The 16,355-nt window shown below is 42.9% G+C and overlaps 1 protein-coding gene across 1 annotated transcript in view; it reads left to right on the top strand.

The window, feature by feature from the left end:
• Window positions 1-1,658: 1,658 nt before the first annotated feature.
• The window catches only part of CHPT1 (choline phosphotransferase 1), a 150,423-nt gene continuing 135,726 nt past the window's right edge, over window positions 1,659-16,355 (top strand). Inside the window, exon 1 of the mRNA XM_073545007.1 lies at window positions 1,659-2,146. Within this exon, the coding sequence (XP_073401108.1) occupies window positions 1,904-2,146 (243 nt within the window). The 5' untranslated portion in view covers window positions 1,659-1,903. The remainder of the gene's footprint in view (window positions 2,147-16,355) is intronic.

Here is a 16,355-nt window from a genome sequence, read left to right as displayed (position 1 = left end):
GTTATATAGCCATATATATTTAAAAAAAAACAAAAAAAAAACGGAAAATTGCGTGGGTTCCCGCACAATTGTCTGCGCCAGAGGGGAAAAGCCGACGGCCGGGGGCCAATATTTGTAGCCTGGGAAGGGGGTAATACCCATGGCCCCTTCCCAGGCTATGAATATCAGTCCGCAGCTGTCTGTATAGCCTTTACTGGGTATTACAATAGGGGGATCCCCCCCCCCAAAAAATGACGTGAGGTCCCCCTATTTTTTTAGCCAGAAAGGCTAGGCAGACAGCTTCGGGCTAATATTCATAGCCTAGGAAGGGGCTATGGATATTGCCCCCCCCCGGCTACAAATACCAGCCCACAGCAGCCCCAGAAATGGCGCATCTCTAAGATGCGCCAATTCTGGCACTTAGCCCCTCTCTTCCCACTGCCGTGTAGCGGTAGCATATGGGGTAATAAGGGGTTAATGTCACCTTGCTATTGTAAGGTGACATTAAGCCCAGTTAATAATGGAGAGGTGTCAATAAGACGCCTATCCGTTATTAATCTTATATTACTAAAGGGTTAAAAAAAGACAGCCAGAAAAAAGAATTTTAATGAAATAAAACATGACACGGTTTTTCATTTTTATTGTACGCCCAGATCCTAGTGAAGCCATCGATCACCTGCAAAAAATTTAAAAATACAAACCAACCTATACTCACCTTTTCGACGCAGTCCCTCGACGATCTCCCCTTTAGAGCAGTCACATCAGCAGATGTGACCGCTCTACAGGGCCTCCAATGACACACTGACCAGAGATAACCCTCCCACAATGTATCATTGGAGTTCACTTTATGGCAGTACTGCTGCGTGAGAAAATTCCCACGCTGTAGTGCTGCTGTAAGTCACAGGTGAACTCCTGTGAGTTATACAGCGCAGAGGGTTATTTCCGTCACTGTATCGCTGGAGCCCCTGGAGAGCGGTCGCATCAGCTCATGTGGCAGCTCTCCACGGGAGATCGTCGTGGGGCCCTTAATATTATGTTTTTTGGTGCACTGGTAAAAATGGCATGAAACTCTGAAAAAATAGTTTAGAGCGGTGAACTAGGAGTCAGGAATGCTTCAAGGGGCGATCCCCATGATGTCCCCGTGTCATTTGAGCAGTGTTTCCACCATTTTCTGATGTTTTCACACCTTAAAAGGACCCCCGGGGGGGATCGCAGTAAAAATGCTCAGGTCTCGGGTCTTCCATAGACTTACATTGGGCTCGTTGTTCTGTCCGAGTACCCATTGTGCTTGACCCGAGCAACGAGCGCCCGAGCATTTTAGTGCTCGCTCATCACTAGTGTGCATGAGATTTCCGAAATCTCAGACTTTGCTGGTACTGTAAAAAACTGCATTAAAAAAGCAGCAAAAATGCAAAGTGTGCACATAGCCTAAAAATCACAGCATGCGTCAGTTTCTGCTGAGGAGACTCGCCTATTCATGTCTATGGCAGCACTAAAAAAAAGAAAACCAAACAACTGATCCCACGAGATCATCGGTGTAGCAGCCAGTTTGTACATATACAGTTGTTACCTAAGGAAACGGGTTTTGGTCTGGTACATTTGAATTACAGCCTACAACCAGATGCCGCACAGATGTGTGACCTTGGACTTAACCTCAGATTGTTGCACCATCCAGTCCCACGGAAAGCCCGTCAGTGCCATGTCACCCGGCTGTAGTGCAGCACGGAGGTCCGGCACACGGCGCCGAGCTTCCTGTTAGCCCAGCGCGGCGGTGGGAGGCTCCAGCTCATCCCGTGACATCACGCTGCACAGGAGCTGCTCCATTCCCGAGACGATCACTCTGCTCCGGCCCCTGAGCCCGCAGGGAGGGGAAGAAGCGTACGTCTGCGAGCAGGAAGCGACACCGGACTGCAGGCAGCACAGGATGGCCGGTGTCCTGTGCTTACCGGAGCCGCTCACGGCCCAGCAGCTGAAGCGGCTGGAGGAGCACAAGTACAGCGTGGCCGGTCGCTCCCTGCTGGAGCCCCTCATGCAGGTCTACTGGAACTGGCTGGTGGAGAAGGTGCCCCTATGGCTGGCACCCAACACTATCACCATGGTCGGGCTGGTCATGAATGTTCTCACGACCCTCATTGTGGTATACTATTGCCCTACTGCCACCGAGGAGGTAAGAAGACACAGGGGTGGCAGGGTGGGCTACAGGGCTTGGAGCAGTGCCAGGTCTGTGTATACATGATAATGGCAGTGCCAGGTATGTGTATACATGATAATAGGCAGTGCCAGGTCTGTGTATACGTGTATATAATATAATGGCAGTGCCAGGTCTGTGTATACGTGTATAGTCTATAATGGCAGTGCCAGGTCTGTGTATACGTGTATAGTCTATAATGGCAGTGCCAGGTCTGTGTATAGGTGTATATTCCATAGTGGCAGTGCCAGGTCTGTGTATACGTGTATATTCTATAATGGCAGTGTCAGGTCTGTATATACGTGTATATTCTATAATGGCAGTGTCAGGTCTGTGTATACGTGTATATTCCATAATGGCAGTGCCAGGTCTGTGTATACGTGTATATTCCATAATGGCAGTGCCAGGTCTGTGTATACATGTATATTCTATAAAGGCAGTGCCAGGTCTGTGTATACATGATAATGGCAGTGCCAGGTCTGTGTATACATGATAATGGGCAGTGTCAGGTCTGTGTATACATGATAATGGCAGTGCCAGGTCTGTGTATACGTGTATATTCTATAATGGCGGTGCCAGGTCTGTGTATACGTGTATATTCTATAATGGCAGTGTCAGGTCTGTGTATATTCTATAATGGCAGTGCCAGATCTGTGTATACGTGTATATTCCATAATGGCAGTGTCAGGTCTGTGTATATTCTATAATGGCAGTGCCAGGTCTGTGTATGCGTGTATATTCTATAATGGCAGTGCCAGATCTGTGTATACGTGTATATTCTATAATGGCAGTGTCAGGTCTGTGTATATTCTATAATGGCAGTGCCAGGTCTGTGTATGCGTGTATATTCTATAATGGCAGTGCCAGATCTGTGTATACGTGTATATTCCATAATGGCAGTGTCAGGTCTGTGTATACGTGTATATTCTATAATGGCAGTGCCAGGTCTGTGTATACGTGTATATTCCATAATGGCAGTGTCAGGTCTGTGTATACGTGTATATTCTATAATGGCAGTGCCAGGTCTGTGTATATTCTATAATGGCAGTGCCAGGTCTGTGTATGCGTGTATATTCTATAATGGCAGTGCCAGGTCTGTGTATACGTGTATATTCCATAATGGCAGTGTCAGGTCTGTGTATACGTGTATATTCTATAATGGCAGTGCCAGGTCTGTGTATACATGATAATGGGCAGTGTCAGGTCTGTGTATACGTGTATATTCTATAATGGCAGTGCCAGGTCTGTGTATATTCTATAATTGCAGTGCCAGGTCTGTGTATACGTGTATATTCTATAAAGGCAGTGCCAGGTCTGTGTATACATGATAATGGCAGTGCCAGGTCTGTGTATACATGATAATGGCAGTGCCAGGTCTGTGTATACATGATAATGGGCAGTGTCAGGTCTGTGTATACATGATAATGGCAGTGCCAGGTCTGTGTATACGTGTATATTCTATAATGGCAGTGCCAGGTCTGTGTATATTCTATAATGGCAGTGCCAGGTCTGTGTATGCGTGTATATTCTATAATGGCAGTGCCAGATCTGTGTATACGTGTATATTCCATAATGGCAGTGTCAGGTCTGTGTATACGTGTATATTCTATAATGGCAGTGCCAGGTCTGTGTATACGTGTATATTCCATAATGGCAGTGTCAGGTCTGTGTATACGTGTATATTCTATAATGGCAGTGCCAGGTCTGTGTATATTCTATAATGGCAGTGCCAGGTCTGTGTATGCGTGTATATTCTATAATGGCAGTGCCAGGTCTGTGTATACGTGTATATTCCATAATGGCAGTGTCAGGTCTGTGTATACGTGTATATTCTATAATGGCAGTGCCAGGTCTGTGTATACATGATAATGGGCAGTGTCAGGTCTGTGTATACGTGTATATTCTATAATGGCAGTGCCAGGTCTGTGTATATTCTATAATGGCAGTGCCAGGTCTGTGTATACGTGTATATTCTATAATGGCAGTGCCAGGTCTGTGTATACGTGTATATTCCATAATGGCAGTGTCAGGTCTGTGTATACGTGTATATTCTATAATGGCGGTGCCAGGTCTGTGTATACGTGTATATTCTATAATGGCAGTGCCAGGTCTGTGTATATTCTATAATGGCAGTGCCAGGTCTGTGTATACGTGTATATTCTATAATGGCAGTGCCAGGTCTGTGTATACGTGTATATTCTATAATGGCAGTGTCAGGTCTGTGTATCCGTGTATATTCCATAATGGCAGTGCCAGGTCTGTGTATACGTGTATATTCTATAATGGCAGTGCCAGGTCTGTGTATACGTGTATATTCTATAATGGCAGTGCCAGGTCTGTGTATACGTGTGTATTATATAATGGCAGTGCCAGGTCTGTGTATACGTGTATATTCTATAATGGCAGTGCCAGGTCTGTGTATACATGATAATGGCAGTGCCAGGTCTGTGTATACATTATAATGGGCAGTGTCAGGTCTGTGTATACGTGTATATTCTGTAATGGCAGTGCCAGGTCTGTGTATACGTGTATATTCTGTAATGGCAGTGCCAGGTCTGTGTATACGTGTATATTCCATAATGGCAGTGTCAGGTCTGTGTATACGTGTATATTCTATAATGGCGGTGCCAGGTCTGTGTATACGTGTATATTCTATAATGGCAGTGCCAGGTCTGTGTATATTCTATAATGGCAGTGCCAGGTCTGTGTATACGTGTATATTCTATAATGGCAGTGCCAGGTCTGTGTATCCGTGTATATTCCATAATGGCAGTGCCAGGTCTGTGTATACGTGTATATTCTATAATGGCAGTGCCAGGTCTGTGTATATTCTATAATGGCAGTGCCAGGTCTGTGTATACGTGTATATTCTATAATGGCAGTGTCAGGTCTGTGTATCCGTGTATATTCCATAATGGCAGTGCCAGGTCTGTGTATACGTGTATATTCTATAATGGCAGTGCCAGGTCTGTGTATACGTGTATATTCTATAATGGCAGTGCCAGGTCTGTGTATACGTGTGTATTATATAATGGCAGTGCCAGGTCTGTGTATACGTGTATATTCTATAATGGCAGTGCCAGGTCTGTGTATACATGATAATGGCAGTGCCAGGTCTGTGTATACATTATAATGGGCAGTGTCAGGTCTGTGTATACGTGTATATTCTGTAATGGCAGTGCCAGGTCTGTGTATACGTGTATATTCTGTAATGGCAGTGCCAGGTCTGTGTATACGTGTATATTCTATAATGGCAGTGTCAGGTCTGTGTATGCGTGTATAGTCTATAATGGCAGTGCCAGGTCTGTGTATACATGATAATGGCAGTGCCAGGTCTGTGTATACATGATAATGGCAGTGCCAGGTCTGTGTAAACATGATAATGGCAGTGCCAGGTCTGTGTATACATGATAATGGCAGTGCCAGGTCTGTGTATACATGATAATGGCAGTGCCAGGTCTGTGTATACATGATAATGGCAGTGCCAGGTCTGTGTATACATGATAATGGCAGTGCCAGGTCTGTGTATACATGATAATGGCAGTGCCAGGTCTGTGTATACATGATAATGGCAGTGCCAGGTCTGTGTATACATGATAATGGCAGTGCCAGGTCTGTGTATACATGATAATGGCAGTGCCAGGTCTGTGTATACATGATAATGGCAGTGCCAGGTCTGTGTATACATGATAATGGCAGTGCCAGGTCTGTGTATACATGATAATGGGCAGTGTCAGGTCTGTGTATACGTGTATATTCTATAATGGCAGTGCCAGGTCTGTGTATATTCTATAATGGCAGTGCCAGGTCTGTGTATACGTGTATATTCTATAATGGCAGTGCCAGGTCTGTGTATACGTGTATATTCTATAATGGCAGTGTCAGGTCTGTGTATCCGTGTATATTCCATAATGGCAGTGCCAGGTCTGTGTATATTCTATAATGGCAGTGCCAGGTCTGTGTATACGTGTATATTCTATAATGGCAGTGCCAGGTCTGTGTATACGTGTATATTATATAATGGCAGTGCCAGGTCTGTGTATACGTGTATATTCTATAATGGCAGTGCCAGGTCTGTGTATACGTGTATATTCCATAATGGCAGTGTCAGGTCTGTGTATACGTGTATATTCTATAATGGCGGTGCCAGGTCTGTGTATACGTGTATATTCTATAATGGCAGTGCCAGGTCTGTGTATATTCTATAATGGCAGTGCCAGGTCTGTGTATACGTGTATATTCTATAATGGCAGTACCAGGTCTGTGTATCCGTGTATATTCCATAATGGCAGTGCCAGGTCTGTGTATACGTGTATATTCTATAATGGCAGTGCCAGGTCTGTGTATATTCTATAATGGCAGTGCCAGGTCTGTGTATACGTGTATATTCTATAATGGCAGTGTCAGGTCTGTGTATCCGTGTATATTCCATAATGGCAGTGCCAGGTCTGTGTATACGTGTATATTCTATAATGGCAGTGCCAGGTCTGTGTATACGTGTATATTCTATAATGGCAGTGTCAGGTCTGTGTATACGTGTATATTCTATAATGGCGGTGCCAGGTCTGTGTATACGTGTATATTCTATAATGGCAGTGCCAGGTCTGTGTATATTCTATAATGGCAGTGCCAGGTCTGTGTATACGTGTATATTCTATAATGGCAGTGCCAGGTCTGTGTATACGTGTATATTCTATAATGGCAGTGTCAGGTCTGTGTATCCGTGTATATTCCATAATGGCAGTGCCAGGTCTGTGTATACGTGTATATTCTATAATGGCAGTGCCAGGTCTGTGTATACGTGTATATTCTATAATGGCAGTGCCAGGTCTGTGTATACGTGTGTATTATATAATGGCAGTGCCAGGTCTGTGTATACGTGTATATTCTATAATGGCAGTGCCAGGTCTGTGTATACATGATAATGGCAGTGCCAGGTCTGTGTATACATTATAATGGGCAGTGTCAGGTCTGTGTATACGTGTATATTCTGTAATGGCAGTGCCAGGTCTGTGTATACGTGTATATTCTGTAATGGCAGTGCCAGGTCTGTGTATACGTGTATATTCCATAATGGCAGTGTCAGGTCTGTGTATACGTGTATATTCTATAATGGCGGTGCCAGGTCTGTGTATACGTGTATATTCTATAATGGCAGTGCCAGGTCTGTGTATATTCTATAATGGCAGTGCCAGGTCTGTGTATACGTGTATATTCTATAATGGCAGTGCCAGGTCTGTGTATCCGTGTATATTCCATAATGGCAGTGCCAGGTCTGTGTATACGTGTATATTCTATAATGGCAGTGCCAGGTCTGTGTATATTCTATAATGGCAGTGCCAGGTCTGTGTATACGTGTATATTCTATAATGGCAGTGTCAGGTCTGTGTATCCGTGTATATTCCATAATGGCAGTGCCAGGTCTGTGTATACGTGTATATTCTATAATGGCAGTGCCAGGTCTGTGTATACGTGTATATTCTATAATGGCAGTGCCAGGTCTGTGTATACGTGTGTATTATATAATGGCAGTGCCAGGTCTGTGTATACGTGTATATTCTATAATGGCAGTGCCAGGTCTGTGTATACATGATAATGGCAGTGCCAGGTCTGTGTATACATTATAATGGGCAGTGTCAGGTCTGTGTATACGTGTATATTCTGTAATGGCAGTGCCAGGTCTGTGTATACGTGTATATTCTGTAATGGCAGTGCCAGGTCTGTGTATACGTGTATATTCTATAATGGCAGTGTCAGGTCTGTGTATGCGTGTATAGTCTATAATGGCAGTGCCAGGTCTGTGTATACATGATAATGGCAGTGCCAGGTCTGTGTATACATGATAATGGCAGTGCCAGGTCTGTGTAAACATGATAATGGCAGTGCCAGGTCTGTGTATACATGATAATGGCAGTGCCAGGTCTGTGTATACATGATAATGGCAGTGCCAGGTCTGTGTATACATGATAATGGCAGTGCCAGGTCTGTGTATACATGATAATGGCAGTGCCAGGTCTGTGTATACATGATAATGGCAGTGCCAGGTCTGTGTATACATGATAATGGCAGTGCCAGGTCTGTGTATACATGATAATGGCAGTGCCAGGTCTGTGTATACATGATAATGGCAGTGCCAGGTCTGTGTATACATGATAATGGCAGTGCCAGGTCTGTGTATACATGATAATGGCAGTGCCAGGTCTGTGTATACATGATAATGGGCAGTGTCAGGTCTGTGTATACGTGTATATTCTATAATGGCAGTGCCAGGTCTGTGTATATTCTATAATGGCAGTGCCAGGTCTGTGTATACGTGTATATTCTATAATGGCAGTGCCAGGTCTGTGTATACGTGTATATTCTATAATGGCAGTGTCAGGTCTGTGTATCCGTGTATATTCCATAATGGCAGTGCCAGGTCTGTGTATATTCTATAATGGCAGTGCCAGGTCTGTGTATACGTGTATATTCTATAATGGCAGTGCCAGGTCTGTGTATACGTGTATATTATATAATGGCAGTGCCAGGTCTGTGTATACGTGTATATTCTATAATGGCAGTGCCAGGTCTGTGTATACGTGTATATTCCATAATGGCAGTGTCAGGTCTGTGTATACGTGTATATTCTATAATGGCGGTGCCAGGTCTGTGTATACGTGTATATTCTATAATGGCAGTGCCAGGTCTGTGTATATTCTATAATGGCAGTGCCAGGTCTGTGTATACGTGTATATTCTATAATGGCAGTACCAGGTCTGTGTATCCGTGTATATTCCATAATGGCAGTGCCAGGTCTGTGTATACGTGTATATTCTATAATGGCAGTGCCAGGTCTGTGTATATTCTATAATGGCAGTGCCAGGTCTGTGTATACGTGTATATTCTATAATGGCAGTGTCAGGTCTGTGTATCCGTGTATATTCCATAATGGCAGTGCCAGGTCTGTGTATACGTGTATATTCTATAATGGCAGTGCCAGGTCTGTGTATACGTGTATATTCTATAATGGCAGTGCCAGGTCTGTGTATACGTGTATATTCTATAATGGCAGTGCCAGGTCTGTGTATACGTGTATATTATATAATGGCAGTGCCAGGTCTGTGTATACGTGTATATTCTATAATGGCAGTGCCAGGTCTGTGTATACATGATAATGGCAGTGCCAGGTCTGTGTATACATTATAATGGGCAGTGTCAGGTCTGTGTATACGTGTATATTCTGTAATGGCAGTGCCAGGTCTGTGTATACATGATAATGGCAGTGCCAGGTCTGTGTATACATTATAATGGCAGTGCCAGGTCTGTGTATACATGATAATGGCAGTGCCAGGTCTGTGTATACATTATAATGGGCAGTGTCAGGTCTGTGTATACGTGTTTATTCTATAATGGCAGTGCCAGGTCTGTGTATGCGTGTATATTCTATAATGGCAGTGTCAGGTCTGTGTATATTCCATAGTGGCAGTGCCAGGTCTGTGTATACGTGTATAGTCTATAATGGCAGTGTCAGGTCTGTGTATACGTGTATAGTCTATAATGGCAGTGTCAGGTCTGTGTATACGTGTATAGTCTGTAATTGCAGTGCCAGGTCTGTGTATACGTGTATATTCTATAATGGCAGTGCCAGGTCTGTGTATATTCCATAGTGGCAGTGCCAGGTCTGTGTATACGTGTATAGTCTATAATGGCAGTGTCAGGTCTGTGTATACGTGTATAGTCTATAATGGCAGTGCCAGGTCTGTGTATACGTGTATATTCTATAATGGCAGTGTCAGGTCTGTGTATGCGTGTATAGTCTATAATGGCAGTGCCAGGTCTGTGTATACGTGTATATTCTATAATGGCAGTGCCAGGTCTGTGTATGCGTGTATATTCTATAATGGCAGTGTCAGGTCTGTGTATGCGTGTATATTCTATAATGGCAGTGTCAGGTCTGTGTATATTCCATAGTGGCAGTGCCAGGTCTGTGTATACGTGTATAGTCTATAATGGCAGTGTCAGGTCTGTGTATGCGTGTATATTCTATAATGGCAGTGTCAGGTCTGTGTATGCGTGTATATTCTATAATGGCAGTGTCAGGTCTGTGTATGCGTGTATATTCTATAATGGCAGTGCCAGGTCTGTGTATACGTGTATATTCTATAATGGCAGTGCCAGGTCTGTGTATGCGTGTATATTCTATAATGGCAGTGCCAGGTCTGTGTATACGTGTATATTTTATAATGGCAGTGCCAGGTCTGTGTATACGTGTTTATTCTATAATGGCAGTGCCAGGTCTGTGTATGCGTGTATATTCTATAATGGCAGTGTCAGGTCTGTGTATATTCCATAGTGGCAGTGCCAGGTCTGTGTATACGTGTATAGTCTATAATGGCAGTGTCAGGTCTGTGTATACGTGTATAGTCTATAATTGCAGTGCCAGGTCTGTGTATACGTGTATATTCTATAATGGCAGTGCCAGGTCTGTGTATATTCCATAGTGGCAGTGCCAGGTCTGTGTATACGTGTATAGTCTATAATGGCAGTGTCAGGTCTGTGTATACGTGTATAGTCTATAATGGCAGTGCCAGGTCTGTGTATACGTGTATATTCTATAATGGCAGTGTCAGGTCTGTGTATGCGTGTATAGTCTATAATGGCAGTGCCAGGTCTGTGTATACGTGTATATTCTATAATGGCAGTGCCAGGTCTGTGTATGCGTGTATATTCTATAATGGCAGTGTCAGGTCTGTGTATGCGTGTATATTCTATAATGGCAGTGTCAGGTCTGTGTATGCGTGTATATTCTATAATGGCAGTGCCAGGTCTGTGTATACGTGTATATTCTATAATGGCAGTGCCAGGTCTGTGTATGCGTGTATATTCTATAATGGCAGTGCCAGGTCTGTGTATATGTGTATAATCTATAATGGCAGTGTCAGGTCTGTGTATACGTGTATATTCTATAATGGCAGTGCCAGGTCTGTGTATACGTGTATATTCTGTAATGGCAGTGCCAGGTCTGTGTATATTCTATAATGGCAGTGCCAGGTCTGTGTATACGTGTATATTCTATAATGGCAGTGTCAGGTCTGTGTATGCGTGTATAGTCTATAATGGCAGTGCCAGGTCTGTGTTTGCGTGTATATTCTATAATGGCAGTGTCAGGTCTGTTTATGCGTGTATATTCTATAATGGCAGTGTCAGGTCTGTGTATGCGTGTATATTCTATAATGGCAGTGCCAGGTCTGTGTATACGTGTATATTCTATAATGGCAGTGCCAGGTCTGTGTATGCGTGTATATTCTATAATGGCAGTGCCAGGTCTGTGTATACGTGTATATTCTATAATGGCAGTGCCAGGTCTGTGTATATTCTATAATGGCAGTGCCAGGTCTGTGTATACGTGTATATTCTATAATGGCAATGCCAGGTCTGTGTATACGTGTATATTCTATAATGGCAGTGCCAGGTCTGTGTATACGTGTATATTCCATAATGGCAGTGTCAGGTCTGTTTATACGTGTATATTCTATAATGGCAGTGTCAGGTCTGTGTATACGTGTATATTCTATAATGGCAGTGCCAGGTCTGTGTATATTCTATAATGGCAGTGCCAGGTCTGTGTATAGTCTATAATGGCAGTGTCAGGTCTGTGTATACGTGTATAGTCTATAATGGCAGTGCCAAGTCTGTGTATACGTGTATATTCTATAATGGCAGTGTCAGGTCTGTGTATGCGTGTATAGTCTATAATGGCAGTGTCAGGTCTGTGTATGCGTGTATATTCTATAATGGCAGTGTCAGGTCTGTGTATGCGTGTATATTCTATAATGGCAGTGCCAGGTCTGTGTATGCGTGTATATTCTATAATGGCAGTGCCAGGTCTGTGTATACGTGTATATTCTATAATGGCAGTGCCAGGTCTGTGTATACGTGTATATTCTATAATGGCAGTGTCAGGTCTGTGTATAGGTGTATATTCCATAGTGGCAGTGCCAGGTCTGTGTATACGTGTATATTCTATAATGGCAGTGCCAGGTCTGTGTATAAGTGTATATTCTATAATGGCAGTGCCAGGTCTGTGTATACGTGTATATTCTATAATGGCAGTGCCAGGTCTGTGTATATTCTATAATGGCAGTGCCAGGTCTGTGTATACGTGTATATTCTGTAATGGCAGTGTCAGGTCTGTGTATGCGTGTATATTCTATAATGGCAGTGTCAGGTCTGTGTATGCGTGTATATTCTATAATGGCAGTGTCAGGTCTGTGTATACGTGTATATTCTATAATGGCAGTGTCAGGTCTGTGTATACGTGTATATTCTATAATGGCAGTGTCAGGTCTGTGTATACGTGTATATTCTATAATGGCAGTGCCAGGTCTGTGTATATTCTATAATGGCAGTGCCAGGTCTGTGTATACGTGTATATTCTATAATGGCAGTGTCAGGTCTGTGTATGTGTGTATATTCTATAATGGCAGTGCCAGGTCTGTGTATACGTGTATATTCTAGAATGGCAGTGTCAGGTCTGTGTATATGTGTATATTCCACAGGGCTGTGGAGTCGGTAAGCCAAACTTGCGACTCCGACTCCTCAATTTCCCTTACTCCGACTCCAACTCCGACTCCGACTCCACGACTCCGACTCCGACTCCGACTCCCACACATATTGCTTATATTTAAGTGAAAAATTTATTGTAGTACAATGTGAACCTCAGACATTTAATCATTTTTATGATCCAATAATCAAGATATTTAGATAGAACAGAATATATATTGGTGTACTACCCGGTTATCATTCTTTTTGGTACAGATACGATATGGATAGACAGATATGGATAAATGGATAGAGCAGATTTCTAATCTGCTTTTGCTATTGAAAACATTATCTATGAGCTCAAAAACCTTTCAGGTGATGCAGTTTTTTAAAAAGATGATCAGCTTATGCAGCTGAAAAACGTATCCTCAAAAAACACAGGAAAAACACTGTGTGTGAATGTAGCCTTAGATCAGGAATATAACAGCCATTTATAGGACATTTCATAACTTTCCCAAACTCCTATGAAAAAATATTCAGCACATCCTGCATTGAACTACTGTACCCAATTTATTATATATTTTATGAGTCGGAGTCGGTCCATTTTATACCGACTCCAACTCCGACTCCGACTACACCAAAATGAGCACGGACTCCGACTCCAACTCCGACTCCACAGCCCTGATATTCCATAATGGCAGTGCCAGGTCTGTGTATACGTGTATATTCTATAATGGCAGTACCAGGTCTGTGTATACGTGTATATTCTATAATGGCAGTGTCAGGTCTGTGTATACGTGTATATTCTATAATGGCAGTGTCAGGTCTGTGTATACGTGTATATTCTATAATGGCAGTGCCAGGTCTGTGTATACGTGTATATTCTATAATGGCAGTGCCAGGTCTGTGTATATTCTATAATGGCAGTGTCAGGTCTGTGTATACGTGTATATTCTATAATGGCAGTGTCAGGTCTGTGTATACGTGTATATTCTATAATGGCAGTGCCAGGTCTGTGTATATTCTATAATGGCAGTGCCAGGTCTGTGTATATGTGTATATTCTTTAATGGCAGTGTCAAGTCTGTGTATGCGTGTATATTCTATAATGGCAGTGCCAGGTCTGTGTATGCGTGTATATTCTATAATGGCAGTGCCAGGTCTGTGTATACGAGTATATTCTATAATGGCAGTGTCAGGTCTGTGTATACGTGTATATTCTGTAATGGCAGTGTCAGGTCTGTGTATGCGTGTATATTCTATAATGGCAGTGCCAGGTCTGTGTATACGTGTATATTCTATAATGGCAGTGTCAGGTCTGTGTATACGTGTATATTCTATAATGGCAGTGTCAGGTCTGTGTATACGTGTATATTTTATAATGGCAGTGCCAGGTCTGTGTATATTCTATAATGGCAGTGCCAGGTCTGTGTATACGTGTATATTCTATAATGGCAGTGTCAGGTCTGTGTATGCGTGTATATTCCATAATGGCAGTGCCAGGTCTGTGTATACGTGTATATTCTATAATGGCAATGCCAGGTCTGTGTATACGTGTATATTCTATAATGGCAGTGCCAGGTCTGTGTATACGTGTATATTCCATAATGGCAGTGTCAGGTCTGTGTATACGTGTATATTCTATAATGGCAGTGCTAGGTCTGTGTATCCGTGTATATTCTATAATGGCAGTGCCAGGTCTGTGTATACGTGTATATTCTATAATGGCAGTACCAGGTCTGTGTATATTCTGTAATGGCAGTGCCAGGTCTGTGTATATTCTATAATGGCAGTGTCAGGTCTGTGTATCCGTGTATATTCCATAATGGCAGTGTCAGGTCTGTGTATACGTGTATATTCTATAATGGCAGTGTCAGGTCTGTGTATATGTGTATATTCTATAATGGCAGTACCAGGTCTGTGTATATTCTGTAATGGCAGTGTCAGGTCTGTGTATACATTATAATGGGCAGTGTCAGGTCTGTGTGTATGTGTATATTCTATAATGGCAGTACCAGGTCTGTGTATATTCTGTAATGGCAGTGCCAGGTCTGTGTATATTCTATAATGGCAGTGTCAGGTCTGTGTATACGTGTATATTCTATAATGGCAGTGTCAGGTCTGTGTATCCGTGTATATTCCATAATGGCAGTGCCAGGTCTGTGTATATTCTATAATGGCAGTGCCAGGTCTGTGTATACGTGTATATTCTATAATGGCAGTGCCAGGTCTGTGTATACGTGTATATTATATAATGGCAGTGCCAGGTCTGTGTATACGTGTATATTCTATAATGGCAGTGCCAGGTCTGTGTATACGTGTATATTCCATAATGGCAGTGTCAGGTCTGTGTATACGTGTATATTCTATAATGGCGGTGCCAGGTCTGTGTATACGTGTATATTCTATAATGGCAGTGCCAGGTCTGTGTATATTCTATAATGGCAGTGCCAGGTCTGTGTATACGTGTATATTCTATAATGGCAGTACCAGGTCTGTGTATCCGTGTATATTCCATAATGGCAGTGCCAGGTCTGTGTATACGTGTATATTCTATAATGGCAGTGCCAGGTCTGTGTATATTCTATAATGGCAGTGCCAGGTCTGTGTATACGTGTATATTCTATAATGGCAGTGTCAGGTCTGTGTATCCGTGTATATTCCATAATGGCAGTGCCAGGTCTGTGTATACGTGTATATTCTATAATGGCAGTGCCAGGTCTGTGTATACGTGTATATTCTATAATGGCAGTGTCAGGTCTGTGTATACGTGTATATTCTATAATGGCGGTGCCAGGTCTGTGTATACGTGTATATTCTATAATGGCAGTGCCAGGTCTGTGTATATTCTATAATGGCAGTGCCAGGTCTGTGTATACGTGTATATTCTATAATGGCAGTGCCAGGTCTGTGTATACGTGTATATTCTATAATGGCAGTGTCAGGTCTGTGTATCCGTGTATATTCCATAATGGCAGTGCCAGGTCTGTGTATACGTGTATATTCTATAATGGCAGTGCCAGGTCTGTGTATACGTGTATATTCTATAATGGCAGTGCCAGGTCTGTGTATACGTGTGTATTATATAATGGCAGTGCCAGGTCTGTGTATACGTGTATATTCTATAATGGCAGTGCCAGGTCTGTGTATACATGATAATGGCAGTGCCAGGTCTGTGTATACATTATAATGGGCAGTGTCAGGTCTGTGTATACGTGTATATTCTGTAATGGCAGTGCCAGGTCTGTGTATACGTGTATATTCTGTAATGGCAGTGCCAGGTCTGTGTATACGTGTATATTCCATAATGGCAGTGTCAGGTCTGTGTATACGTGTATATTCTATAATGGCGGTGCCAGGTCTGTGTATACGTGTATATTCTATAATGGCAGTGCCAGGTCTGTGTATATTCTATAATGGCAGTGCCAGGTCTGTGTATACGTGTATATTCTATAATGGCAGTGCCAGGTCTGTGTATCCGTGTATATTCCATAATGGCAGTGCCAGGTCTGTGTATACGTGTATATTCTATAATGGCAGTGCCAGGTCTGTGTATATTCTATAATGGCAGTGCCAGGTCTGTGTATACGTGTATATTCTATAATGGCAGTGTCAGGTCTGTGTATCCGTGTATATTCCATAATGGCAGTGCCAGGTCTGTGTATACG

This window comes from Dendrobates tinctorius, unplaced genomic scaffold (genome assembly GCF_039654945.1).
Source record: "Dendrobates tinctorius isolate UK_male_01 unplaced genomic scaffold, ASM3965494v1 ptg000139l, whole genome shotgun sequence".
Lineage (NCBI taxonomy): Eukaryota > Metazoa > Chordata > Amphibia > Anura > Dendrobatidae > Dendrobates > Dendrobates tinctorius.
Note: the sequence above shows the minus strand (reverse complement) of the source record. Positions and strands in the feature narration are given on the sequence as shown.